The sequence below is a fragment of the Mauremys reevesii genome, linkage group 5, assembly GCF_016161935.1.
Source record: "Mauremys reevesii isolate NIE-2019 linkage group 5, ASM1616193v1, whole genome shotgun sequence".
NCBI lineage: Eukaryota > Metazoa > Chordata > Testudines > Geoemydidae > Mauremys > Mauremys reevesii.
The window spans coordinates 39,416,501-39,443,395 of record NC_052627.1 but is presented as its reverse complement, the minus strand read 5'-3'; the positions used below and the strand labels follow the sequence as shown (position 1 = coordinate 39,443,395).

Below are 26,895 nucleotides of genomic sequence, written 5' to 3'. Positions count from 1 at the left end.
ATTCTATATGTACCGGTATATTAACAAGAGAACCATTCCAGTCTAAAAAGGAAAAAGATTAAATTCATACTGGTGGAGATAAATTTTGGCCCAGTTTATATATATTTTAAAACTGTCAAGCATATTTTCAGTTCAGAGCAGCTTTAACCAAGAGCAACTCTAAAGTAAAAGGGGGTTGGACTAGATGACCTCCTGAGGTCCCTTCCAACCCTGAGATTCTGTGATTCTATGAAAAGGACTTTCCGATTTTTAATAATGTGATAAGTATGTATGTGCTGATAAGATGTTCCCTTTAAGCTTTAATAAAAGATGTTTGTTCTAAAATAAATTGAGAAAATTGACATACACTTTAAAAAAAAAAACAAAAAAAAAACCCACATGTCTAAGGAGTGAAATCCCAGCCCCATTGGGAGTTTTGCCATTAACTTCAGTTTAGCCAGGTTTTCATCCCAGGAATTTAAAAGTTTACATGGAAACTATCCACTCAGAATGCAGTTGTTGGTTTGTTTTTTGTAACGTGCATATGTAGTACGTAGTCACCGCAATTGCAAATATAATTTAGGTGTGTAGTTACACACATACGTGTCTTTTTTTTATTTCTATTTTTAATCAGGAACTTTAATATCTAAACAAATCACAAAAAGGGCCATTATCATTTTGGTTTCCACTCCAGTGGGCAGTCTCAGTAGAAAGATGAAGGATTAAATAAATGTGGATTTATTACTTCTGGATAGAAATGTCAATTAAATTAGAGCAGGGTTGGGATACTTGTACTGTTGCTGCAGCTGCTGTTCTGGAATTGAGGACATGAGTCGGCAGGGTTGGCAATCTGGAGCTGTTGACAAATACCAAATTTTGTTAAAATTTTAAGTTTTTTAAAAAAATTGAATATAATTGCATTTACGTCATTCCTTAATTACAGGAAGAAACCTTTTAAATACATGTGTAGATACTGGTAGTTTTGACTTTTCCATCTAGAAGTGTAATTTTTGATGCCAGGCATTTCCCTCAAGAATTCATTCATTCTTATTCTTAAATTAAACAAAAAAAAAGGGGCTCATGTGCATTGAATTAAATATTTTAGGACTTTTACAAAAAACCTTTTAAAATATTATGCATTTATGTATAAAAAATTAGAAAAATGCCAAATGGAATATACATCTGTCACAAGTGAAAGAAATAAACAAATATAAACTAGGTACAGGTACAAGAAAATTAGACACCTAGTAATGAATTCACTTGATAACAAGATCAATCTGGACCCATCTGGAAACTTCTTGTGTACATTTATTCTGCAAGTCATCCTATTAGCCAAGTAGATTTTTTCTTTGTGTTCCTATATGTGTAACATCCCACACTTTTTTCACATTCTGTTCACTTCAGTGCAGAACATTCCTATTAGAATCTAACTGCTGCTGTCCTGCCAGCTATTAGCAAGTACTAAAATGATCACACTGACTGTCTTCAGAAACAGGTGAAATGGAAGCATAGGTAAAATTTTGGCAGAAGATTGATGGTGGTGGTGAGTTAGTTGAAAAAGATAGAAAACTCCTAAATTCCTCAGTATGGTATGAGGTCATTTTCTTAAAATTTACCACCTATGCTAGATGCTGAATTAATGGACTTAGCGAAAGAGGGCCAGATCCTCTGCTGGTATAAATCAGCATAGCTCCACTGAAGCCAGCATAGCTTTGCTAACTTTCACCAGCCAAGGATCTGGACCAATGTACACAGACAGCCCATATTGACTTCCCTACAACCTGTGTGCATCTGGACTGAGTTAGGACCACCTAAAAAGGTTTGTGGGGTTTTTTTGTTATTGCTTTTTTTTTTTTCCAATTTCAGCATCCATTCAGTCTTTGGATTCTCTGCTGAGACTTCAGGGTGATAGCTTTGTGTGATGCCTGGACAGCACAAGGTTTTTTCTGGCTAGCAAGGTATATAAATGTACAGGATGAATACAAAGAATCTTTAAAAGTCTGAAACACCATAGCAACCCTTCTTTTAGCCTAACTCTTTAAGTTTTGCTCATATATGATGGTATCCCATGAGCAAAGTTAGTCTATTGTCTTCACACCCTTTAAAGATTCCTTGACTTCAGCCTGTGTGTTCATATACCCCCAGTGATCCAAGAAGAAAAAAACTCTCATTCCCTGCAACATATGATTTACATTTGAAGTTAATTATTTTTAAAAAAAACAACCTCCAGATACATATGCATAACTTTAATTGATATTATTCAAGTGGAGAAAAAAGAATTGAGAGGGGGCCACCTTCTTCTGTCCTTGTTCACACACAGCTCTGATTAACTGCAGTGGGACTCACTTGTGCATAAGAACTACAGAACTCACTGTCTGTTTATCCTTTATTGCATCGTTATTTAACATTTATATTGCAGTAGTACTTTCTATTTAACTCATGGGCATTAAAAAAATTTAAATTGACAGCAGTCTGGTATATGTATTGTTAATTTTGTCCATCGAGACTAGATTCCTATGTAGAAATTACTGTAACATCACATATGACCAGACATAGCTATGTTAGATTAAGCTATTTATGGATATTAAATTCCCAGTGACTTTCTTTTGGGATTTCGGTGCCATGAAGAGTTCAGTCTTGAAACAAATGGACAATTTAGCTTATGAGCATTTAGGAAAAGTTTGCACTTTTGTTTACTGAAAATTAGGTTCATTTGTTTATACCAGCAGCAGAATAAAAGGTTGTTATGGTGTCTTTGTGACAGGCAGCAGAATGTGCTGGAAAGTTGTTTATCTTCCATTCTTCATTGCCGACTGCTGAAGCACCAGGGAAGCTGAAAAACAGAGATGACAAAAAATTGATCAATACAGATAAAGAGAAGGTATTTTCTATTTAGAGCTTACAATGAATTGAGAAGAAAATTGCGATGATTTTTGTTGTTAGGTTTCTTCAAAGACTGGAGTAAATTTCAATAGCTGCATATTACTTACTTTTATTAAAATGTATTATGTTCCCATCATCCTGGTGCATGAGCACTATCTAGTTAACACACATTAATGTCAATCCTAAATCAACAACAAAGTGATACTGCCCTAAATCTCCCCTCTCTACCATAAATGAAGCCTGCACAAGTAAAAAAGCCATTCACTTAACAAGGAATTTTGGTTACTGTTAGCTCAGTGCTTTCATTCTCTAAAAACTTATCATGTGGAATCACAGCGTTCTGAGGCTGTTTCTAGAGCAAAGATGACCAGATAGTGATTGGCATACGTTTTAGAATCCCTGGCATAGTTCTCCACCTTAAAAATTGAACTTGGGTGCTGTCTGTACTTGTCCTGGGCCCCTGCATGACACTTCCTTTCTAAATGGCTGCGTGCGCACTGGGGTCTGAGGCACCACAAGTCTTAGCTTCCACAATTTGGTAGGCTCTGGGATTCAAAGGTTCCCACCCTCCATTGTGAACCAGGCTTCCAGGCAACACAAAAGGAATGTGCTCAGTATTAGGCTCCGAGTTCATTTTTTTCATTTGAGACAGGCAAGGAAGGGGCATCATTTCAGTCGTCTTGGCCCCAAAAAGAGGGCATCAAGAAGCGGAGGAATGAACCTGGAACACGGACACCTTACCTGCGTCTTGCACCCTCCTATGACCAGACCACAGTCATGCTCCCCTTTCACAGTGATATATGCACCTACACCCAACTGTGTATCCTTTCCATTCCCACCCCATCCAACTCTCTCACACTTCCACACCTTCCAGCAAACCCTGGCCTCCACACAAGTTTTGGTTGTGGCACCAGATACTGTTGCAAAAATGCCCCTGTGCTGGTTAGTATGGATCATCCCTCTCTCATTCCATTTGTGAGCAGGGCCTACACTTAGCTAAAAATCAAGGACCAAATTCTGCTCTGCTACATGCATGCAGCTGCCACTGACTTCAGTGGCTTTCAAGCAGTTAGTTTAATTGTATTAGCTGTGTCATTTTTAATTTTTCCAAGTAGATGGTTGAATTTTGACATATCAACAATATCTTAGATGATGTCCAAAGAGAAACTACCATGACTTTTTTTTTTTTAATTCTCTGCAGATACTTTTCCAGCCGCAGGTGAATATTTATGAGTCCCTGGCCAGAGATTGTGTGGCTAATGGCTGCTGTGTGAATCTGTTCCTCTTCCCAAACCAGTATGTGGATGTAGCCTCCATGGGTCTTGTCACAATGTACACTGGAGGAACTCTTTACAAATACAACAATTTTCAGGTAAGTGCTAACAAATTCCCTATCTGTCAGATTAGTTGTTAGGAATTTGCTGTTTTCTTTCCATTATAAAGAAATGTCTTGTCTAGTCTAGTCTAGCATAAAAAATGAGTGAAGCTGTGGAGAACTTGTGTCTCTCCTAGTGAACTGAATGCAAAACTTGGAAATGACAAGTCAAGCTCAAGTTTAAAGACTTTCAAAAACATCTTCAGTCTCTGAAATGAGCTGGTTACTATCTTAAAATTAACCCTGCTTACTTAAATACCTTAAGACATTTGATTTCATTGACTTCTGAGAAGGTACAGCAATTATCATTGAACATCACAAATAGAAATGCTTATGACCAAAAGGAAATAGACATCCTTTGGAGAAAAATGAGAATCTAATCATTTACTCAAAAAGTTGTGGGTGTTTCCCAGCCATGACAAGACCAATGTGCTCAGGATTCATGTCTTTCCAGTAAAGCAGTTTACAGGGTGAAATTCATCCCAGTGTGGGGACCCATATTTGAGAATCTCTGTGCTCCAAACTGATCTGCACGTGTATTTTCTTGCTGACCGAGCAAGAAACACACATAATGTACACAGTCCTGGCTGGGGCCTTAAAATCCATCCTCCAGGCAGGGAATGTCAGTGCAGCAACTCAGTAGTAGTCAATGGAATGCACTCTGCGAGTCAGGGTATCCCTTTTGGGAGTAGAGGAATTCTAAATGTCCGAGATTGTAGGAATGTTTACTGTTGAACTGGATTATTCTTGCAAATCTTTGTTTCTGTTCAAAGGGACATGCAGAACACTGCAGATGGCTCATGTTTAAAGAATACAAGTAAAGAGGATGATGTTTTATGTACACATCCATTTAAAAACAAACTTGTTTTAAAGACTGTGGCATTTTTTGCTGTTTGCTGCCATCCAGTGGTGGATGTCAGCTTTGGTTTTGATTTGTGTTTTTAGGTACATTCTGATGGTCCCCAATTCCTGAGTGACCTCAGGAAGGACATAGAAAAAAGAACAGGATTTGATGCAATCATGAGGGTTCGCACAAGTACAGGTAACAGTACCCTTTTGGAATGAGAATTAACTTGAGTGCATGTTTCAGTTTTATGTCACCATATTCATAGTTTCCTGGAGAAGAGAATTGTTGAGCACTAACAAATCATATTATTTTCACAGAATCATAGAATATCAGGAATTTTGTACATGTTGTTTCTATGATGCCTCATATTATTTTACACCTTCAGGGGCACTTTGCTAGAAAGTAGAGGTTGAGGTCTACCTGCAAAAAATGTACATGCCTTTACATTTGAATATGCAGAGTTCTGCTTGTGCATGAAATTAATCTGCATATACAAATGCAGATTCTGCTCATATTACCCACACCTCAGGAGCTAGGTTTTTATGTAAACCACTTCTATAAACTGTTGTGCACCCACTTGTTCCCAGGTTTTGTAAAATCCTCTGTTGTAGTGAAAACTTTTTTTTTTTTCAAACAACTATTCTACCTACAACTGTAGGTATTCCAGGACCAGCTTTAAATAGAGCAGGTGCTCAGAGGGGCATCAACTCTTCTGTGGATGTTGCAGCTCAGCACCAACTCTGCAACATTCCTTCCTTTACTCTGGCTCAGCTGCCAGATGGGAAGAGAGTCTTCTGTTGCCACGCCTCTTTTTGGCAGTGAAACCAGAAATGGCGGCCTACCATAGTACCTGGGGCCTCCCAGATATTGAGCTCACTCTAGTTCCACACTCATCCTGCAAAGCATATTGAACATCAATAAAAAATGGGTCACTTTTAAAAAAATAAATAAATAAATAAATAAAATGATTTACTTTGATTTATCATCTGCCTCCAGGTTTCAGGGCCACTGACTTCTTTGGTGCCATTTACATGAACAACACCACAGATGTAGAGATGGCAGCAGTAGACTGTGACAAAGCAATAACAGTGGAGTTCAAGCATGATGACAAACTGAATGAAGACAGTGGAGCCTTAATTCAGGTGACAAACGTTAGATCTGTGTCGTTCATTAAATAATGTGCAAGATTTATTTTTCAGTAATAATAAAATACCTCCTACTCATGGGGTGGATATGACCTGAGCCAGGCATAATTTACACAAACTCAGCGCAGTCTTACCAGTGACATGCTGCCAAATAAGGTTCAGAGGCATGTTTTAATGAACAACAAAGTAGTAGTAATGCTATTCCTATACACCTTAAGTAGAGAAGGTAGAATCTGGCCGTAAGTGATTGGCCTAAGGTCATGCAAGTAGTCTATGGCAAACCCACATCTGAGTCCTAGACCTCTGCTGTAGCCATCATCTGCATGTAAAAGTATGACCCCCCATTAGGAAACTACAGTCTTCCCGTCAGACTCACAGCCACCTGGCATCTTGTTGCAGAACACCATAATTGGCTGGCCCATAAAGCTCAAAGTTCTTGCAGCCTCTGTCAAGTCATTTCCTCACATGAGGCCAGGGAATTAAGTTCCCCATAAACTTCTGCCAGTGCACCATCCATGGACTCTTAGCAAATGCTTCCCAACATGTCAACTTGCCTAGTAGTTGTGGTGGGCACGAATGGGGACTCAGTTGAAACTTCTAAAATCCATTTCATGTTTGACTTCAGCCTGTGTTTGACTCCAAAGGTGAATCTCAGGGTATGAACCCATTACTGTGCCAACATCGTACTCACTTCTACATTTGTTTCTCATTTTAATACACCTCTACCCCGATAGAATGCTGTCCTCAGGAGCCAAAAAATCTTACTGCGTTATAGGTGAAACCGCGTTATATTTAACTTGCTTTAATCTGCCAGACTGTGCAGCCCCTTAAAGAAACCCTTACAGAAATAAACGACACTTGGACTAGGAGAGTGTCATCTCCCAAACTGGATTTAAAATAAATTATGTGGAAACATTATTAAAAATCAGGAACTATTTGTAAACACACACAAACATTGGGTCAACTTCACTCAAGAAACTGAGTTTCTTTGTTATATCTCCATTGGCAAGGGTAGGGTTTACTCCTACCTTTTCCCTAGAGAAGAAGCTCAGAGCACCTCTCCAGTGCCTGGGATCCCCCATTAGCCACAAGCATTGGGCATCCACGTGGAAACCTTCTGCCCAAGCTTCCAACTGCCTGCATCGCAACTCCTGTAGGAACCATGTTTACCAGGGACTCTGCCCACCATGAAATTGCATATAGTGCCCCCTCTCCTGCTCACAGAGTGGTTCTACAGCACAGTGGTGGAAGTTGTACAAGGGTATATTGCAAGTTAGGTTGGGTTTTTGTTGTTGTGTGTCTGTGTGTGTAGTCTAGCTCTCCTGTTCATCCCCATCCCCTTGCAAGACCATGCCTGAGCTAGTCTCAGAGGAGCCCTGTGGAGCCTCCCATGACAGAATGGCCATCAGATTGGGGGTAATTGGGAAGCATGTTCTGGAGATGTAGAGCTTCCTCCCTGCCTGGATCTGCAGGCATTCATGGAAGTGGAGGAGGATGGGGATCCCTGTCAGGAGCCAATGGATGCACATCTAACGCATGTGAAATTAAATAGTTGTGAGTGCTCTGCTAGCCAAGGCTGATGCCATCGCTGTTTACGCTTTAACACTAAAGTTAATAGCTGTTCCCAATAATCTATCAATGGGGGTATTCTTAGAAGTTTAGATTTAAAAGCTGATTAGGGTTCAGAATTTTCTGCCTTTAAACTTATTGGTGATGCCTGTTATAGTTATATTCCTTAGACGGATGTATCCCCCAGTGTTATCAATAAGAAACTGTCACCAGTTATTATAGCTGCTTATTCATGACTTCTCTTTTTAACCCCAGAAAATGTGATCGCTTATGATCGTCAAAGCTAAACCACAAAATTACCTAAACTATGGGTTGGTTTGGTTTTTTTGCAGTTTTCCTTTTGTCATGCTCCTAGAAATATAATGTATGACTCAGTAGTTAATCTTTGGGTAAATACAGTTCCATAAAACATAACAGGCCTTTTATGAAGTAATTTCCTAGGGCCATGGTACAATATTGACATTGGATGTACATTCCCTGTAGACTTTAATTTTACATCTCCATTTCAAATGGGAGCTGTTCATAAAGGGTCTGATCCAAGCACACTGAAGTCAATGCAGTCTTTCTGTTTACTTTAGTGGGCTTTGGATCAGGCCCATAAAGAACAAAACGGTGAGAATTTCATTCATATTGGTGCATTGTGAAAAGCATTACAAGGTACAATATCCTGATTACTATGATGCAGGAAATGTGTTTGCCAAAAAAAGAAATCCTGTTCTCAGTTCCTTTCTCATTCCATACCAGTTCCCCTAAATACTAGCACCATATTTAAACAAAATAGAATCAGATTCCAGTGCAGTAAATCAGAATGATAAAAATCTCTCAAGTGTTAGAGAACAGCTTAACTTTTTGAGACTGTCTTATTAATCTTTTCCTCATATTCTTTTCCTTCCTCCCCTTTTTTTTTTAATCATGTGATGACAGCAATAAAGTGATGTGTCGAATAGTTATCAGATAGCTTCTGCCCATTTTGTGGCATGTATTCATTTACAGTTACTTGCTGAAATGTTTTCTTTAAAGTTTTTTCATAATTTAAACAGTTAAAACCTTGTGACTTTCTAAAACAAAGTTGCTGCCAGTTCTTGCTGTTTTCCAATGATGTCATCTGTCTGTGGCGCCATGAGAGCAGCAAGCTTTTTAATCACTCATGTTGTTGTGTAAATTTTAAGATTAGTTGCTTCTATGATGGGTTTACACATGAGTGTATTTACATTATGAATGCTGAGGAAATTGCTTGTATAGCTCATTAACATTTGATGAGTGTTGCTAGTCCAGCCTCGCATAAAGCATCTATTATTGCTGTTGTATGCTGAAAGTGCGGAAGACCAGTCCGGTGGTGGGTTTTTTTTTTGTTTTATACTAAAATAAAGTTATCTGTGGTGAAAACTAGAACTTCTCTTATCATTGCAGTGTGCTGTACTTTACACTTCGATAAGTGGGCAAAGACGACTCCGCGTACACAATATTGGCTTAAACTGTAGTTCCCAGTTAGCAGATCTCTACAAGAGTTGTGAAACTGATGCACTTATAAACTTCTTTGCTAAATCAGGTAAATTTATGGACTGCCACTTATTTTTGTTTTAGAAAAAAATATATACATACAGAGCATGATTCTCCTCTAACTTACACTGGTGCAAATCTGGAGTTACACCAGTGTAAAACAGAGAAGAGGTTCAGGACCATATATTTTCTAAGCAGCAGACACAGCTGTTTGTATCTTGAATATACCTAGACAAAGTTCTTAAATATTGCTGAATATTATTTGTAAGACAGGCAGCTGAAACAGATACTGACTTAAAATAGCTGCAGAAATAAGTTTACTTTCTTTAATATTATATACAGGTTAAATATGGTCCTCTGAAACAGTTTTTTTATGTGTAATTAACTTTAGGATGATCTTTTCTTTATTCTTTAATTGTAGCTTTCAAAGCCATTCTAAGCCAGCCCTTGAAGACAATCAGAGAGATCCTGGTGAGTCAGACTGCTCGTATGTTGGCATGTTACAGAAAGAATTGTGCCAGTCCATCTGCAGTAAGCCAGGTAAGATCCAGCCCAAGGGAAATGCTCCATATTGGAGTTTGTACCTAAGATAAATAACTAGCATTGCAAAAGCAGTGATGCTACAAACGAACATTTCAGAGCAAGGTTTAATTTCCTTTCATTCTCCATAGGGAGTTCTCTTTCTAAAAAAAAAGTAAAAAGGCAGTGATTGGTTACATTTGAAAGTGATGGGCTTTAAATAAGAGTTCTGAACGTGCATGGTATTTCTCATTATATTAGCTATTTATGACTTATTACAACAATCTAACCTACTAACCCCTCTTTTTGTCCTATGACTACAGGGGTGTTAACAGGCCACTTCACCTTGAATGGTCCCTTAGAATATGTGCTAACTGTTTGACCTTGTATTTAGCTGTGACACACTAAGTACCTTCCCCAGACCTGAAGAACAGCTCTATGTAGCTCAAAAGCCTGTCTCTCTTACCATGTCCTCATGTATTTAGCAAATAGTAATGCTGACCACAGCACAATATATAGATGAGAAGGGAAGTGCATTCCCTAGCTTGGGAGTTCTTCAGTGTTGCCAGCCAAGGAGCAGCTAGTCTAAAAAGGGTTTTCCCCAGCACCTTATACCAATAAAACACTGAGGACACATTGCTTGTTTATAGTTGCCAGCAAGATTTTAGTACCAGTGCAGTAACCAACCACACTCTGGAGTTGAATCCAGGTTAAATGACAAGCTACTTTAACTTGTAAAGAGAAGGGTCAAGCTTTTCACAGTACTCCGTGGTGTTCTACTCTGAAGGTAAAGTAGAACCATAGGACTGGAAGGGACCAGAGGTCTAGTCCAGTCTCCTGCACTCATGGCAGGACTAAGTATTATCTTGACCATCCCTGACAGGTGTTTGACCAACTTGCTCTTAAAAATCCTCAATGATGCCAATTCCATCACCTCCCCAGGCAATTTATTCCAGTGTTTAACCACTCTGACAGTTAGGAAGTTTTTCCTAATGTCCAACCTAAACTGCCCTTGCTGCAATTTAAGCCCATTGCTGCTTGTCCTATCCTCAGAGGTTAAGAAGAGCAATTCTTCTCCCTCCTCCTCATAACAACCTTTTATGTACTCGAAAACTTATCATGGCCTCTCTCTGTCCTTTCTTTTTCAGACTAAACAAACCCATTTTTTTTTTCAATCTTCCCCCATAGGTCATGTTTTCTAGACCTTTAATCATTTTTGTTGATCTTTTCTGGACTTTCTCCAATTTGTCCACATCTTTCCTGAAATGTGGTGCCCAGAACTGGACACAATACTCCAGTTGAGGCCTAATCAGTAGTGATTAGGCAGGACATGTGAGGCAGCTTGTTTGCTTTAAATGCTTTTTCTGTATAATAGTAGCTTCAGGATATCTATGCCTCTACAGCGTGGTCCAGTGGAGAAGGCACAGAACTGGAGATTTGAGACATGGGTGATCTTAGGCAAGTCACTTAATAGGTCTGTGCCTCAGTTTTCCCATCTAAAACTGGGTATACTATTATACTTCATCTCAGAGTTACATAATTAACATATCTGTTTTCTTCCTTGAGGTGGAACCTAGCAATTTAACTGACTGCTGATTACACTCAGTAATAAGATTTATAATTGTTGGTTTATTTAAAGCATTTATTCAGGTTAGGTAACTGTGCCCATTTATACATTAAGAGTGTTTGTAACCACACTGGCCTTTTAAATGTTTTAAACCGATTTACAACAGGCTGATGTTTTATTCTGAGTATCACATTTTCGTACAAGTACACCAAATACTGCATTCTGTGACCAAGTGCACATTAGAATAACATCCTGCTCATATTACCCACTCACCTTCTGGCCTGTTTATGATTAATGTAATATTGTTCTACATCCTTCACTTACAAAATTATTAAGGGGGGTAAAAGAGAGCTGAAGTAACTTCTACATTTTGTTAGTGCTTATTTACTGATTACAAATACTTCTTTGCAAGCAGCTGCTTCAAATAGTCCTGAGTCAGCTAGAATAGCACAAAAAATATATTTCATAAATGACATCTTAAAAAATAGTATATGTAAAAGAAACTTATAAATCCAATAGTAGATTGAGTATATTAAATAACAAGATCTTTGTCTTTCAGCTTATCCTTCCTGATGCAATGAAGGTGCTACCCGTTTATATTAATTGTTTATTAAAAAGTTGCGTGCTAGTTGGCAGACCAGAAATTCCAACAGATGAAAGAGCTTATCATAGGCAGTTGGTCATGTCTATGGATGTTGCTGACACCCAGTTGTTTTTCTATCCACAGCTTCTGCCAATTGTAAGTATACATTTGAAGTAAGTCTTTTCTAGTTGGGAAACACTATTTTTACAGGTTTCAGAGTAGCAGCCATGTTAGTCTGTATCTGCAGAAAGAACAGGAGTACTTGTGGCACCTTAGAGACTAACAAATTTATTTCAGCATGAGCTTTCGTGAGCAACAGCTCACATCCGAAGAAGCCAGATAATTTGTTAGTCTCTAAGGTGCCACAAGTATCCTGTTCTTTTTACTATTTTTTCAGTGTAAGTGGCTCAGACATGCAGAATTAAATTGTCTGACCATGTATATGTGCACACATGCAGAGGGTTCTTTATACAGTATATTGAGTGATCCCATGTTGTAGAGGTACTTTCTTGCCTTTGTCTAGTCTTCAGCAGTTTGATATTTCAGTCAGTCAGATGAAAATGTCTTGAGAAAATTACTGAGCAGAAGAAATAACTACATAGCACTGAGGACAGTGAGACTGGCCTTTATAGCTATCTGTATAAGCATGAAGGAAACAATCTATCTAAACATTTGGGCCAAAGTGATTGTATCTATGTAATTTATTTCTTCTAAATGTCAGTATTAAAGGATGCTAACACAGTTGATTAACAGCTTTATTGGAATTTTTAAAAAATCTTGAATTAGAGGTAGTGAAAGATGACTATCATTCTACTTATGCAAGGACACATAGTTGTCTTTCAGAAATAATTATTAAGGGTGGCTTAATAGAAAGTAACAATTTATAAGAAGTTTTTTCTCTCTTTTCACTTTGCGAATCTGAAAGCACTTTGTGTAGTCAGTGTCCCCCTATTGTGTCCTTCAAACAGCAAGAGGAGAGCATCTCTTTTTAAAGATGCATTTCAAAACCATAAGAATAGGCAGGGGGTAGGTAAAAGCTGAAATTGACTAGATTATGTTTATGTAAAGGGCAGCTGAAAAGTGACTGTATTAAAAAAGGTGACAACAATAAGTTTTTACCTGTCAGCTCTGCTGAGGCAGTACAACTATGAGAGTGTGAGCTGGGTACTTTTCTTGCTTGCAAATCATTCACAGGATTGTTAACTAAATTCCAATCAGAACTGTGCAACCCAGTTGTGTCTGATTAGACAATCAGTTACACTGATGTGCATCAATGTAGTACAAGTAAAATTTAGCAAATCCATTGGCATGCAGAATCTTAGGGGAGGTGATGTGTGAGTTAGAAAGAACACAGCCTGACTTCAAAAACTTATGAATTGAGCAAATTTGGAAAGGAGTAATTGAGATGCAATAAATGTGTTATGACCCTAAAATGCCTTTTTTACATAGTTACTTTTTCAGAGTGTAACTCCCCATTAGCAATAGACCTTGAAGCTTCCTTAGTCTTTTAGTACATTTAGCTACATTAAATTTAAGTCATAACTGAATTCACTACTGTTTTTTCCCTTTGTCCTGTAGCACACTATGGATGTAAAGAGCGATGCTTTCCCCACTGCTGTCCGTTGCTCAGAGGAACGCCTGTCTGAAGGCGGGGTATTCTTCTTGGCAAATGGGCTAAATATGTTCTTGTGGCTTGGAGTCAGCGCCCCACCAGAACTTATTCAAGGGATCTTTAATGTGCCATCCTTTGCACATATCAGCACAGAGGCTGTGAGTATATTGTGGGCGAGATGGGATGGGGCTGAGAAAACTTGATTTCTATGTAAGTGGGAAGTAATTCTGTTTAGAAATTGAGGCCACAACTTTGGATTGAAAGAAGAGTGTAGGTAGTTTAAGCAGTAAAGAGTCCTGTGGCACCTTATAGACTAACACAGCTACCCCTCTGATAGGTAGTTTAAGATTCTCTTTTTCTGTGCTGGTCACCCACTGAGTGTACAGAGAGAATACTATGTGATTTAGGTGACTAGCAGCCATTGGACAGTTCACAAACAAAGGGCTGAAAATGAGCAAATACATTTGATGAAATTGATTTCTAACCGAATCAATGATTAAGGTTTTAATTCAGTTGCTTTGTATTGCGTTGTCATATGGGCACCTGTTGGTTTTCCCATTGGAGAACTGATTATTTCATTGCAGGCATACAGTTATTCATCTGTTTCATCTCTGGCCACTGGTTACACCTTTCACAATCTGCCAGTATAATTTTGTGGTGTCCTATACACAGCCCTCTTAATGTTTAGTCACTAATGATAGATGTGTATAACCATTTAATCAACTCTTAATTCTGTTGTTAGACATTACTCCCTGAAGTCGAAAATTCCTATTCTAAGAAGCTCAGATCAATAATGGATTACATCCAGAGCAATAGACCTTACTCCATGAAGGTAGGAGAGAAAACAAATTAGTTTTTCCAAGTAACTCATCAAGTCAGATTCCTCTTGTCCATAAACAATATTTGTGCAATGCCAGCTTTGATTGGAAACTTATAACAAATGGACCCCTGTTCAGAAATCTTTATTGCTGCATAGGCTTTTGACTTCAGCAAGCTCTATCAGTGGAAAGGCCTAGCCAGGGCTGGCTTTAAACGGATTCCCCTCAATAGGGCTCCGCGCCTTAAGCGTCTTTTTACTCACCCGGCGGTAGGGGGTTCTTCGGTGTTGCGGAAGACCAGGACTTGACCCACTGCTGCTGGGTATTCGAATCGGGCCCTGCCCTTCATAAAGCCAGCCTTGATTGTAGTGATCTCCCAAAGGGCAGGCTTAACTCTGCTTCCGCAGAAGTCCCTGGCAGTTTTACTATTGATTTAAATAGGAGCAGAGTAAGGCAAATATTGCACACTTATGAAAATGCCACCATAAAGTAGTAAAAGCTTCAAGGTACATAGCACAGTTCACTTACAGAAATTAAATCAGGGTGGTGTTTGATTATGGGCTTACTTTTGAATAGATGCTGCTTATTTAGGGCAAGATTTTCAAAGACAAGCTGTTCCAAAATATTTACACATGCACCTAGAGTCTGCAGTACTGTCATACCCAGTCACTATGAGGGTTCTTTGTTAGTTACATCCAAACTGTGTCTACACTGAAGCTCATGTTGACATACCCATGCTAACTAATCTAGTGAGCTCACTTAAAATAGCAGCCTGACTTCCCAGTATACATATGCTGGTGCTACCCTCACTGGATCTCCATGAGTTACACACATTGCTGAAGTGAAGTAGTATATTTAGCAGTGCTCAGCTAATGTGTGTGTAAAGCCCAAAACTATTTCTCTGAAAATACAGTATCAACCAACCCTTGCTGTATCCCGAATAATCAGTATCTCTCATTCCAGCTGCTAATAGCAAAGCAACGAGAACAAGCAGAAATGCTTTTCCGACAATACCTGGTGGAAGACAAAAGTCTTTACGGAGGAGCTTCTTATGTTGATTTCCTATGCTGCGTCCATAAAGAGATCTGTCAGTTGCTCAGCTAAAAGGAAGCTTGACATATACTTCATCGGATATTCCTTGCATTTGTAAGAGAGACCTTCCATTTGGTGACTAACTCCATGTAGTGTTTTACTAAGCTTTTCCTATGCTATTTGTGTACAGTTTCTAATTTCACATATTAGCACTCACTTTCAGAGTATCTAGTTTATGTAGGAAATTCTGCACTCAGGTATAAATCTTTTGGGAGGGGCTTTAAAGAGTGCCTGTTTCTAATTGACAGATGAAAGTATATGGGTTGCATTTCCTAAATATAATTCACAGAACATTCCAATGTCCTCAATTATCTAATCTATTCTTTTTGCTATTCATGTAAAGTATACTATAACTGAGGAAAAAACTAGTTTTACACATCGTGATGTTTAATCAACTCCATTAAATATCCAGTTTGCAATAACATTGTTCAAGTGGGCTTCCGTGGGGGCCTGTTCCTTTTCTGGTTGTCACTATATGTTGTGTTGAGCAGTTAGGATCATTATATGGTCCCTTGTGTAAATCTGAATATCTACTTGTACCCGATGAAGCATACAGCAAAGTAATTCCCTGACAAATGCAAATATTTAGTGCTGCAGAGGCAAACTATCTAGGGCTAATTTTGGCTCACCTTCTACATGCACCACAATGAAGCATGTTGTTCAGGCAGCTGGTCCATCTCCAGAAAAGCACTCATCCCTGGCACTGTTAAAGAAAAGAAGTGTTACACACTGAACTACTTCTGTTTAACCAGCTGCAGAGCTATAAGCATGTGTACACATGCTAGTTCTGATCCCGAACAGCCTATATGCAAGAGTGCAGTCCTCTTTTAAGACACTTCACTAAAATGTTTACCATGGGAGTGCAATAGTAATGGTGAGCTAGGCTAACTTTGCACATGATTGGGGTGAGGCTTCAGAAATTACACGGGGTCACTACTGAAGTCTTGGTAGATGAACTGGCTCTGTATGTGAGGCAGAGTGCAAATGGTCTGCCTCCACTGACTTACATCCATGTGTGGATAATCAAGGATACAGAAGTCTATCTACAACTGGTCCCATCTCTTTGGCTTTCCATCATGCTCAGGAGATATAGGTGACAAAACTTGGCCCATAGAAACTACAGTGAAAGAAGGGAAGAGCAGTAATAAGTGCAACAAAAATTACCCTGGATTTGGCAGGTACATTTAGCTGCTACTGTCAGTCTTTTCATTAGTAAATGACTCACTTTATATTTATTAGTGTGTCTTCAATACAATAGTAAATTTGGTCTACTTCCTATTCAAAAAGTTTATAATTCTGAAACCTTAACTATATAATCAGAAATCAAATTCAGTAGTAGTTTGAATATTACAATCCTTATTTACCAACTGGAATATTCATAACTTTTAACTTAAGAAAAATTTGCAATACAACTGTGGTCTGAATATTTGTCTTTTTGAAACTCCAAGGACTGTTAGCACTTGTTTTAACCAAAGGTCACATATGATGCTGGAAGCAACATTATTTATTTACAGATTAGTTGTGTATTTCTGTGACCATCTAACTCAAATATATTAAGATAGTTATTGCTTTAAAAAAGCTAGATCACTGATTGATATTAAAGGCAGTTTGCTTTAAGTATTCTGTTGATTAGATAGTTTCTTATCAAACTGTTAATGCATTCACACAGGATGAGAACATGATGATAAATCTCACCCTGACAATTTAGGAGAATTTTGGAACTCTCTTTTCCCAAACACTGTAAAAGGAAAGCAACTAGTCCTCAAAGTGTAGAGGAGAAACTTCAGAAACCTGCAAAAAATGATGTGCCTTTTAAGAAAATGTTTAGTATGTCAAGTGAATTAGAAGATTATGTAATGTTGTTGTTTAAAGTGGTTGCAAAGAGTTGAAAGCTCCCTTGATCAAGTACTACAAAAGAACCCTCCTAGACTAAATTCAGCTGGGAACTAAATCTGATATTTCTTCAGAGATAGATGAGAATTTGTATTAGAACAATTTGTTGCCATTACAAATTACACCAGCAACTTTTTTTAAAATGTAAACAAATGTTTATTAAATATCATTACTATCATGTGTGTTAATGTTCATTCTTTGTCATATACTCAGTTAAGGATTTGGTACATCACCATGTAAGAGGCTGTCTCTCTTCAGCATTTGGGCAGAAAACACAATTAAGGGGCTTTGTTCCACTGGTAGTGTGCAAACTGTCTCTCATAATTACCACTGTAATAACTAATACAGCTATTGACAATACAAGGGAGTGGAGCTGTGGAAGTTTTTATATGCCAGTACCTGAACTGGACTTAGTTCCATCACACCTAAACTGGGCTCACTGTCACTGGTTATTAGTTTCAAGTATGGAAGAGTTTTGTAAAGATACCTCTGGAAATTTGGTTGTGATGAGTCTTTCATCTCTGGTACCAGTTTCGTTCTAGGGAAGCAGTGACTGAAAGTTACTGTCAGCTGCTGGCGGCCTCCATTCATGTTGCTGTATAGCACTATCTAGGTATTTATACTGCACTGCAGAAATTGCAAAGGCACTCAAGCCGTAGTCTAATACTGTTCCCATTAAAGTCAGTAAAGACAGACTTAAATTTTTGGTTCTAATAAATAGTTCCAAATGTTAGGGGTTTTCCTGATACACACTTATTTCACTTTAGGATTTTACTACCTTCTTACATAGTTTCCTGACTCTACGAATGCTTACACTAGGCAGAATTTGAACTTTATTTCTAGCAGCACCAAAGTGTAGCAGATTCTTTTTGTCGTAACAAGAAGACCCACTGCAAGTACCTGAATTTTGCATGTAAGTAAACAAAAGCACCCGTGGTGTACGCTGCAGCAAGCTGGATCTAAGTCCCTGGATTCCGGGGCACACTGGAAGTCTTGTGGGAACTTCAGGGAGTTCTAAAAAACAAACAAAAAAATACCATCAACAGTACTGCTTCTCTTTTGGTACTAAATGTAAGTGTTACAACATCTTCAATATGCCAAACTGTTAACGTACATGCATCAAGCTTTCAGGGTAGGGAAGCTGGAGAATCTGGCAGCTGGGAACCCAGGAGAGCAGCAGTTTGACTGTGGAATGTTTCTGCAAAAGCTCAGTGAAAGTTAATACTGACATTTAAATTGTTGGCTCCATATTTGGGTTAATATCCATTAAGATGAATTTACCACTATAAAGGATGTAGGGGGCACAGTTTAGTGGCTATAGCATTGGAGAAAGTCAGAAGACCTGGGTTCAATTCCTGGTTCAGCCACAGAGTAAGTGACACACGTCACAAAGAAATCTATCACACTGCAAGTTTCCTTCCTCTGTCAAGTGACTAAAACAAGAGTCAAATAGACTATGCTGGTTCACTCCTTAGGTCCATGATTTCAGGCTGTCCGCAGACAGAGGAAGAAAAAACTACTATCAAAAGGGCTAAAATGTTCATATAATATCATTAGGGATGGCCTGTCTCTGCTAAAAGGCCTTGAGAGAGAGAGAGCGAGAGCGGCGCAACATTGAGATGAAAGAGCACTTTATAAATAAAGTTATTTATAGTCTCTAACTAGCCTGAGGTAGTAAATCCAGATGGTGTGCATACACAATATCAACAACACATGTGGAACAGATCAGTCACATAGTATTAGAAGTAGCATCTTCAAATACCACCTTGCTTGTAAAAAAGTTCATTTTACTGAAGTCACCATCACACAGAATAGTGAACAAGTCCCTCAGCTCTGCCATGAATTCACAATATAGTATATTAACATAGGCAGTTGCAGACCACTTGATGGTGGACTGCTGAATCTCCTTAGCTGATAAACTGCATGAAGGCACCTAAAAATGCATTATTTTCCTCATGTTCTTTTTCCTAATAAAGGATTGCTGTAGGTAGCTCAGGCATACTATGTGATCAGGCAGGATAGGGGAGCTGGGCCACACAGTTATCAAAGAGGACCCACAAGGATTTTTTGAAGTTAGTGTTGTAGACTTTTTTAAAAACTCCTTTGTGTAAAAGCAGCCTGAAGATATTTTAAAGTGAGAGGGGAAGAACCCACACACTTACCTTGGACATATCAAGTCTAGTATTTCCAGACTTTGCTGCCGGACAGCTTCGGTGTATTGTGAGATCTCACTTTAACTGAAGGTGCTGGGATATGAATGAGTCCTTTATCCAAAGTGGCCATTAGATGCTGTGTACAGACAGAGAACATCTATTTAATTCAAAAACTGGAGCTAACAAATGTAAACATTGATTACCCTCTTCCCATCTCATTTGCTTAGCTTTCATTCTCTTGTGACATCATTTCACTAGTTCTGTAGTCCCCATAGCGTATTTCAGACGACAAGATCTGAGTTTAAAGAAGACCAGCAAATCTGTTTAGTTTTTTACATAAAAGAGTACAAGCCTATCTTTTAGGATAGTTGAGAATCCCTCTGTCCTATGTTAAGATTGATAACCCCACGTCCCCAAAAAGTATTTATCCTTAGCCACAGACGCTACCAGAAATAGAGTCAAGTTCTGTGGGTTCCAGTTTTAGCTATAACTAGTCAACGCAACGGCTAATGGACAGGAGCCTAGACTAAATTCACTAACACGTACTGTTAAATGGGCTCAGATCTTCATATAGTATCATCAGGGATGATTTGTCTCTGCCAAAAGGCCTTGAGAGAGAGAGGCAGCTTTGAAATGTAACCTTCATTTATAGTCCCTGTAACTAGACTAAGGCCTGGTCTACACTAGGGTGGGGGGTCGAACTACCTTAGTTCGAGTTACTTACCCGTCCAGACACCGCGGGATCGAAGTCCGCGGCTCCCCCGTTCGCGGTGGTGGAGTTCCAGAGTCGACGGGAGTGCCTTGGGAGTTCAAACTATCGCGTCTAGATTAGACGCGATAGTTCGAACTCCGAGAAGTCGAACGCTACGCGTCGACCCGGCAGGTAAGTATAGACCTACCCTAAGGTAGTAAATCCTCATGCTGTGCGTATACAATATCAGTATCACACATGTGGAACAGAACAGTAACATTGTACTAATACTCGGTTTATGATGTGACATTGGGAAAGTCACCACACCTTTGCCTCAGCCCTTCCTACCTTTTGTTTTGTCTATGAAGACTGAATAAACTTTGACACAGGAGCTGTTTGCAGCATCTAGCATAATGTGCTCCCAATCTTATTTTGACCATTTGGTGCCACTTAATGCACCAATGTTGTCTGTAAAGATGAGGACAACTGAAAAGTGTAACGGAAGTTTCACTTCTATTCCACTAGGTGGTGTTACTGCCTAATCTACTGTGCAAAGCTCACAAGATAAAAAAAGAGAAACAGTTTCCTTAGCTGCCTTACCATTTCAAGAATCACATTTCAATTATAGGTTTTATTACTTTATACAGAATTGCTCTCTAGACAAGACATTGGGTTTGTTTTACCGTAATGAAAGCTACTGGAAGGCTGTACACAGGGCTATTTCATTCAAACACTTCTCTATTTATGAAACAAAAAGGCATGTAGCCTAGTCTATCCTAATCTAATACACTGACAAGTTCCATGCAGTTGCTTTCAGTACACTAGCTACTTATTTAGACAAACCTTCACGTTTTCCCCAAGTCAAATCTTGATTATTTTTTTTTAATTCAATATTGGGAGCTCATTTGCACCAAGGATATTTCAGATGGCCAATACATAAATCGTTTAGGTTTTATATAAAGCCACCGGCTTCCGTGAATGAGTCTGAAATGGCAGTTCAGTGAAATCTGGGTGTATCTGTCTGGCCTGCCACCACCACCACCATAATAGCAGCTGCAAGGCCAATAGTCTTCAGTTCAATGCATGAAGGAGCCTCAATTATTGTCTAATAAAAGCAAACTCTACAGAGCTTTTTACTTGACATTAGGGGCTATATGGCCATAATTGTTTGCACTTGTGCAACAATCATTTGTAAAATAAAATATTTGCATAGGCAAATGTAGCTGTAGCCATGGCCTGCTTCTCTTACTGAAAGGCAGTGGGAGGTTTGCATGAGAGTTCAAGAGAAGCAGAATTGGATTCAGCATGTCTGATTTATGTGCACAAACTTTTTTCCCCATGAGAGTCTATCATTTCTATGTGGGAGCTGGGTTCTGGCAGAGAGAACAGACAAATCTTCATCTAAGAATGACTTAAGATTTGACAGAGCAAAATAGAAAAGAAGCAGAAATACATTTTAAATAGGAAGAGATCTTTAAGGGGGGGAGCTGTGTTTACATGTCATTGCATTACATGCCCCAGTTATTAATTCCACTTTTTTGAACAGGACTTATATAGGGCATGTCTATACCAGAAACATAAGTCAACCTATAGTAGGTCAGCTTACAACCACCACGGTAATTGCTGCAGTGGTGCGTGTCCACAAGCTGTCCTTGGATCAGTGGTGTGCATCCTCACTAGGAGCACTTCCACTGACCTAATAGGGATAGTGTGGGGAGCTGACAGCCCTATATCTCGGGTCCATTGGCAGCTCCCTGCCAGGAGCCTGGCTCCCCACAGGCTGCCCCTGCCAGGAGCCATGCAGCCTTGTCAGTTTCACAGCTTCAGGACAGAGCCATGAAATTGACAAGACAGCTAAGGTTCCCAGCTGGGAGCAAGAGAGTGAGGGGGAGGGAAGCTGCCTGGGTTTCTCCTCCCTGCTCCCAGCCAGGAGCAGGATCCAGCTGTCCAGGGAAGTGGGGGGCAGCTGGGCTCTAGCTGCTAGGCTTTCTTGTCAATCTCACTGCTCCTGCCGTGAAATTGACAAGACAGCCAACAGCCCAAGTGGCGCAGTGTCTACACAGACACTGTCATCCTAACTACACCGACATAAGCCCTACGCCTCTCATGGAGGTCTAGTAGTATGGCACTTACATTGGCAGGAGCAAGGCTGTACTGTAGACACTGACAATTAGGTTGATATAAGCTGCCTTACGTCAACCTAACTGTGTAGTGTAGCTCAGGCCTCAGTCACCTCTCAGCCCTTGTCTACAGACAGAAGTTGTACTGCTTTAACTGCACCAGTATAGGTAAAGTAGCACAATACCCCCTAGTGTGGACACAGTTGTATTGATTTAAAAGTGCTTATATCTGTATAGCTTATTTTCACAGGGGAAGGGGAATAATGGGATATACCAATGTATCTTTTTACCACTACAACCTCTATGGTGGATACATAACTATATCAGTAAAAATAAATAAATAAATAAAAAATAAAACCACCACACACACACACCCAACAGTTAATACTGGTACAAAAACTGTATAGACCAGGCCTAAGTTTAAAATAATTTACACAGCACTAAGTCTACATACCCCTTTACAAATAGAGTAAGACATGTTCTGATCCCCAAATAAGTTTAGAATCTAAACAAAACAAGACTGGTTAACAGCTCATAGAAGGGAAGGTGTGGGATTATAAATAGAAGAGGGAAGTGGGATTGCTTGAAGAGAAGCTGTGAAGGAGGAGAAAGGGCATGTGTGGTGGACAAGGACAGGGACTGTCACCAGCGTAGGAGACATGAGATCATACTCTCTCCATATGGAGGCAACGTTTCACAATACGTCTCATAAAATCCTAATATATTTCAAAATAGGGCAGGGCTCTCATTGGACCAGTAATACACCTCTCAGCACTATCTTGCTCAGTAAAAGAACAAGGATGTGATGCGGACACAGGACTTGATCTGGCAAGATATTCAGCGCTCTAGCCCTGATCCAGCAAAGCACTTAATCACATGCATAATTCCACTGAAGTCAATGGGACTGTTCATGTACTTCAGGTTAAGCATGCAGCTGATTGCTCAGCATCCTGCAGGTTTAAGCCCAAAGAAAGACACACACATGCTGTAGCTAAACTTGTCTGTGCCACAAGTTAGTGTTCATAAAAGCAGCCAGTGTACTGGTTACAATACTCCTCAGGAAACGAAGCTTGAGTATGCCAAAACCATTCTGAATACCTTGTTTTCTGTGCCTGCAGTATCATCTTTGTAAAGTATTTTGTTAATGCGAAGCATTACTCAGAATTCAAGTGGAATTCTTCTCTCAGTTGGCAGTGACAGCATTATACGGGTATTCAAGCCTTTCATTAAAGAATATACAAGAAAAAACATTTCATGTTTCATCATAGAGCATACATGTCTATACTTGTCTCCCACCCTCCACACCCATCATGGGAAAGATTTGTTGACAATGTAAGGAATGATGGAGAATACTCTTCCAATTAAAAACTGCACCTCATCTCATTACATATGCTGTGTTAGCCAGACACTTTCCATCAGCCAAATTATTATGGACCTTCTCACCAACGCAAACATTTTCAGAGCAAACATTTATGCACACCATAACTCAGGGAAGTGGACAAGAAGGCAGAATGAAAAAGATGGCTGTAGAATTACTGGGAAGAAGTTTTCCTTTGTATATAACACTTCCCCTATCCTAATAATTACAAAACAAGCCTATTATATAATGTTGACATAGTAGCAGATAAAGATTTACTTACGTTTAAACTTGATGGTCAAAACATTCTTCTGCCAAGCAAGCATACGACCACTAAAGACAAATGCAGTTTTTAATGTGAAACAAAACATGGAAGAAACCTTTGACAGGTTTATTTTGTCAAGATGTGGATTTTTCTCCTGGGTAAGAATCAAGCAAAACCCCATAAATTGTGAACAAAAGATGCTATGGACCAACCTATAACAAACGTTAGTCTACTATACCATGGCTTTATCAGCAGGTCCAAAGTGGTTTTCAAAACACTAGAACCTTCCAAGTCACACCTATGCTTTTAACTCACCTGTATCTTGCACAGTACAGCTTCCACTGTAGAAAGAACCTGAGTCGTGTCAAGTAGAACACTAGTTTTCTCAGGCAAAGTGGAAGAAGAAAGCAAAGCAGTGTTGAGCTGGGACAGACTGCTGGAGTGAACAAAACCCCATCCCTAAAGAGACTGTAGTTAATGGTCAGATCAGCAACCCAAGACAGCTGAAGTCAAAAATAAGATTTTAAGAGGCCTCTGCATACCCACTGTATGAATTAAGGACAGATAGCCCATTTAGTAAGGTCCCTGGTGATTGAAGTGACATAAATCTGAATGCTAAGGAGCTCTTGCTTTTACCTCCTAATGAACCTGTCCATAGCTGGTGAAAAGTCTAGGATATAGCACAGAACAGCCCTTGCCCATGCAGTCCCTTACATACGTAAGAACAGCCATACTGGGTCAGACCAAAGGTCCCTCTAGCCCAGTATCCTGGCTTCGGAGAGGGGCCAGTGCCAGGTGCCCCAGAGGGAATGGACAGAACAGGTAATCATCAAGTGATCCATCTCCTTCCCATTCCCAGCTTCTGGTGAACAGAGGCTAGGGAGACCATCCCTGTCCATCCTAGCTAACAGCCATTGATGGATCTATCCTCCATGAACGTACCTAGTTCTTTTTTGAACCCTGTTATAGTCTTGGCCTTCACAACATCCTCTGGCAAGGAGTTCCACTTGTTGCCTGTGCATTGTGTGAAGAAATACTTCCTTTTATTTTAAACCTGCTGCCTATTAATTTCATTTGGTGACCCCTAGTTCTTGGGTTAGGAGGCATAAACAACACTTCCTTATTTACTTTCTCCACACCAGTCATGATTTTATAGACCTCTATCATATCCCCCCTTAGTCATTTCTTTTCCAAGCTGAAAAGTCCCAGTCCTAATAATCTCTCCTCATACGGCAGCCGTTCCATACCCCTAACCATGGAATGGCTGCCGTATGAGGAGAGATTAATAAGACTTGACCGGATGCACTAAATCTTAAAGAAACTGGGCTAAATGCGTCTATTTAAAAAGATTACATTAGGCTGTCCTGACATTCCCTTGGAACCTCAATATTCAAGGGAGGGGGGGGGGGGAAATCCTTACCTTGCTCCAGAAGGGAGCCAAAAATGCATCCAGCCGCTGGCAATGTAGGCCCAGAACTGGGGTATTGGGCCCTGGTAAGCTTTATAGTTGTTCACCAATTGATGGAACAAAGCCAAATATGCTCATCATATATCCCGGTGAAACCTGTGGATACTGTTCTTTAATATAGCACTGAACAGCCACAAAAGTTACATTAGCAGAAGTTTAAGGCTGCAAAGTTAAGTACTCAGAAGTTAGGCAGTGTCAGTATTAAGATTGCCTGTGGAACCTAAACTTGGCCCCTGTGCGCATTATGACAGTCTATAATTACAGGATCACACTCCTCGCCTGGCCCCCCAGGACTCCTGCCTCATTCCACTGCCCAGCACGAACAGTGTTCAATTAACGGATTATTATCCAGCGTTTCTTTATATCCTCATCATTCACGGTGTGCGGCCCCAGGCTTTATGTATTACACACCATCCAAGCCCTGCACTGAATACAAAGTTATTGATTTCCTCATAGGCTGTTGTATGGTATGTTAGTTCTTTATGAACCATTACTGAATTTATCTTCACCACACACACTCCTATGAGGTCAGGTGCTTTGTAGTAAATAATACTTAAAAGTATTTTTAAGAAAAAGCAAAAGTTGTAAAAATAGTGTTTTAAATTGTTGAAAGTTAAGTCATTAAAGCAAACTTTTCCTAAAACAACATCTTGGGTAACCCCCCTTGTTAACAAAATACCAACATAATACAAGGCTGCTATCACATTGACAGTAAAAAATATAAATAAATAAAAATAACTCAAAACCACCAAATCAGAGGGCTCTTTCAACACCAAACTTGATTTATTTTTTTTTAAGTTTTGTTTTTGCCCAACTTTGGGTGTTACTAATAACTCACGAATGCAAAAGTGGTTCTGAAAGAACATCATTTTGTTGCTTCTGTTTAAAGAAGGCAACAAGACGCTTGAAGGAAAAAATGCCATCAGGGCTACAAGTGAGCAAGTTTAACCACTAATGCATACAATTTTCATGGTTTGTATAAATGTATAGCTTTAACTGTACAAGCAGCAAAAAGGAGGGAATGTTTTTTCCATCTTTGCCCATTCTGGGCATACAGCCAAAGAAGTGATAAAAGCTGGTTTGTTCTAAAACATCCTACAGACATAACAGCTGCAGCTCTAAGTTTTGTTTTAGCTACAAATAAAGTGAGTTGTAAGCTCTTCGCTTTGTTCACATCTGGAAAGTTTAATATGTAATCAAGTAAGATTTGTAAATGCCAACTTTGAGATAAGGAATTTGCAAACCTTAAAATATAACCAAGTACTCCCCCCACCCCTTTTCCTTTATATAGTTATGTTTTTTCTTTATAAATATGATTTTAGGAACAAATATCCAATCCTAGGCAAAATTAGTCCATAAAAAAAAGAGAGATTATGTTCTGGTTATTGGGCAGATGAATTTTCATTAATTGTTAGCTCAACTGTAAAAAGTATATCAAAGTTCAGAAGATGTTACAATA

General features: G+C 39.3%; 1 protein-coding gene and 1 long non-coding RNA gene across 3 annotated transcripts in view; one reads left to right on the top strand and one right to left on the bottom strand.

Annotated features, from left to right (window-relative positions):
* Positions 1 to 17,046, top strand: part of SEC24D (SEC24 homolog D, COPII coat complex component) — an 89,005-nt gene extending 71,959 nt beyond the window's left edge. Inside the window, exons 13-22 of one of the 2 annotated variants that reach the window (XM_039541178.1) lie at positions 2,744 to 2,860; positions 4,064 to 4,234; positions 5,183 to 5,279; positions 6,081 to 6,226; positions 9,209 to 9,347; positions 9,720 to 9,838; positions 11,944 to 12,123; positions 13,546 to 13,737; positions 14,322 to 14,411; positions 15,361 to 17,046. In XM_039541178.1, the coding sequence (XP_039397112.1) occupies positions 2,744 to 2,860; positions 4,064 to 4,234; positions 5,183 to 5,279; positions 6,081 to 6,226; positions 9,209 to 9,347; positions 9,720 to 9,838; positions 11,944 to 12,123; positions 13,546 to 13,737; positions 14,322 to 14,411; positions 15,361 to 15,501 (1,392 nt within the window). In that variant the 3' untranslated portion in view covers positions 15,502 to 17,046. The remainder of the gene's footprint in view (positions 1 to 2,743; positions 2,861 to 4,063; positions 4,235 to 5,182; positions 5,280 to 6,080; positions 6,227 to 9,208; positions 9,348 to 9,719; positions 9,839 to 11,943; positions 12,124 to 13,545; positions 13,738 to 14,321; positions 14,412 to 15,360) is intronic. The other variant, XM_039541177.1, reaches the window with a different exon arrangement.
* Positions 508 to 24,075, bottom strand: LOC120406382. The gene is made up of 8 exons (XR_005599244.1): positions 23,987 to 24,075; positions 23,445 to 23,566; positions 19,545 to 19,671; positions 18,283 to 18,396; positions 16,119 to 16,192; positions 14,661 to 14,822; positions 2,703 to 2,812; positions 508 to 835 (listed from the first exon to the last, which is right to left on the bottom strand). It is a non-coding gene; the product is annotated as an uncharacterized LOC120406382 (long non-coding RNA).
* Between the last annotated feature and the right edge of the window lie 2,820 nt (positions 24,076 to 26,895).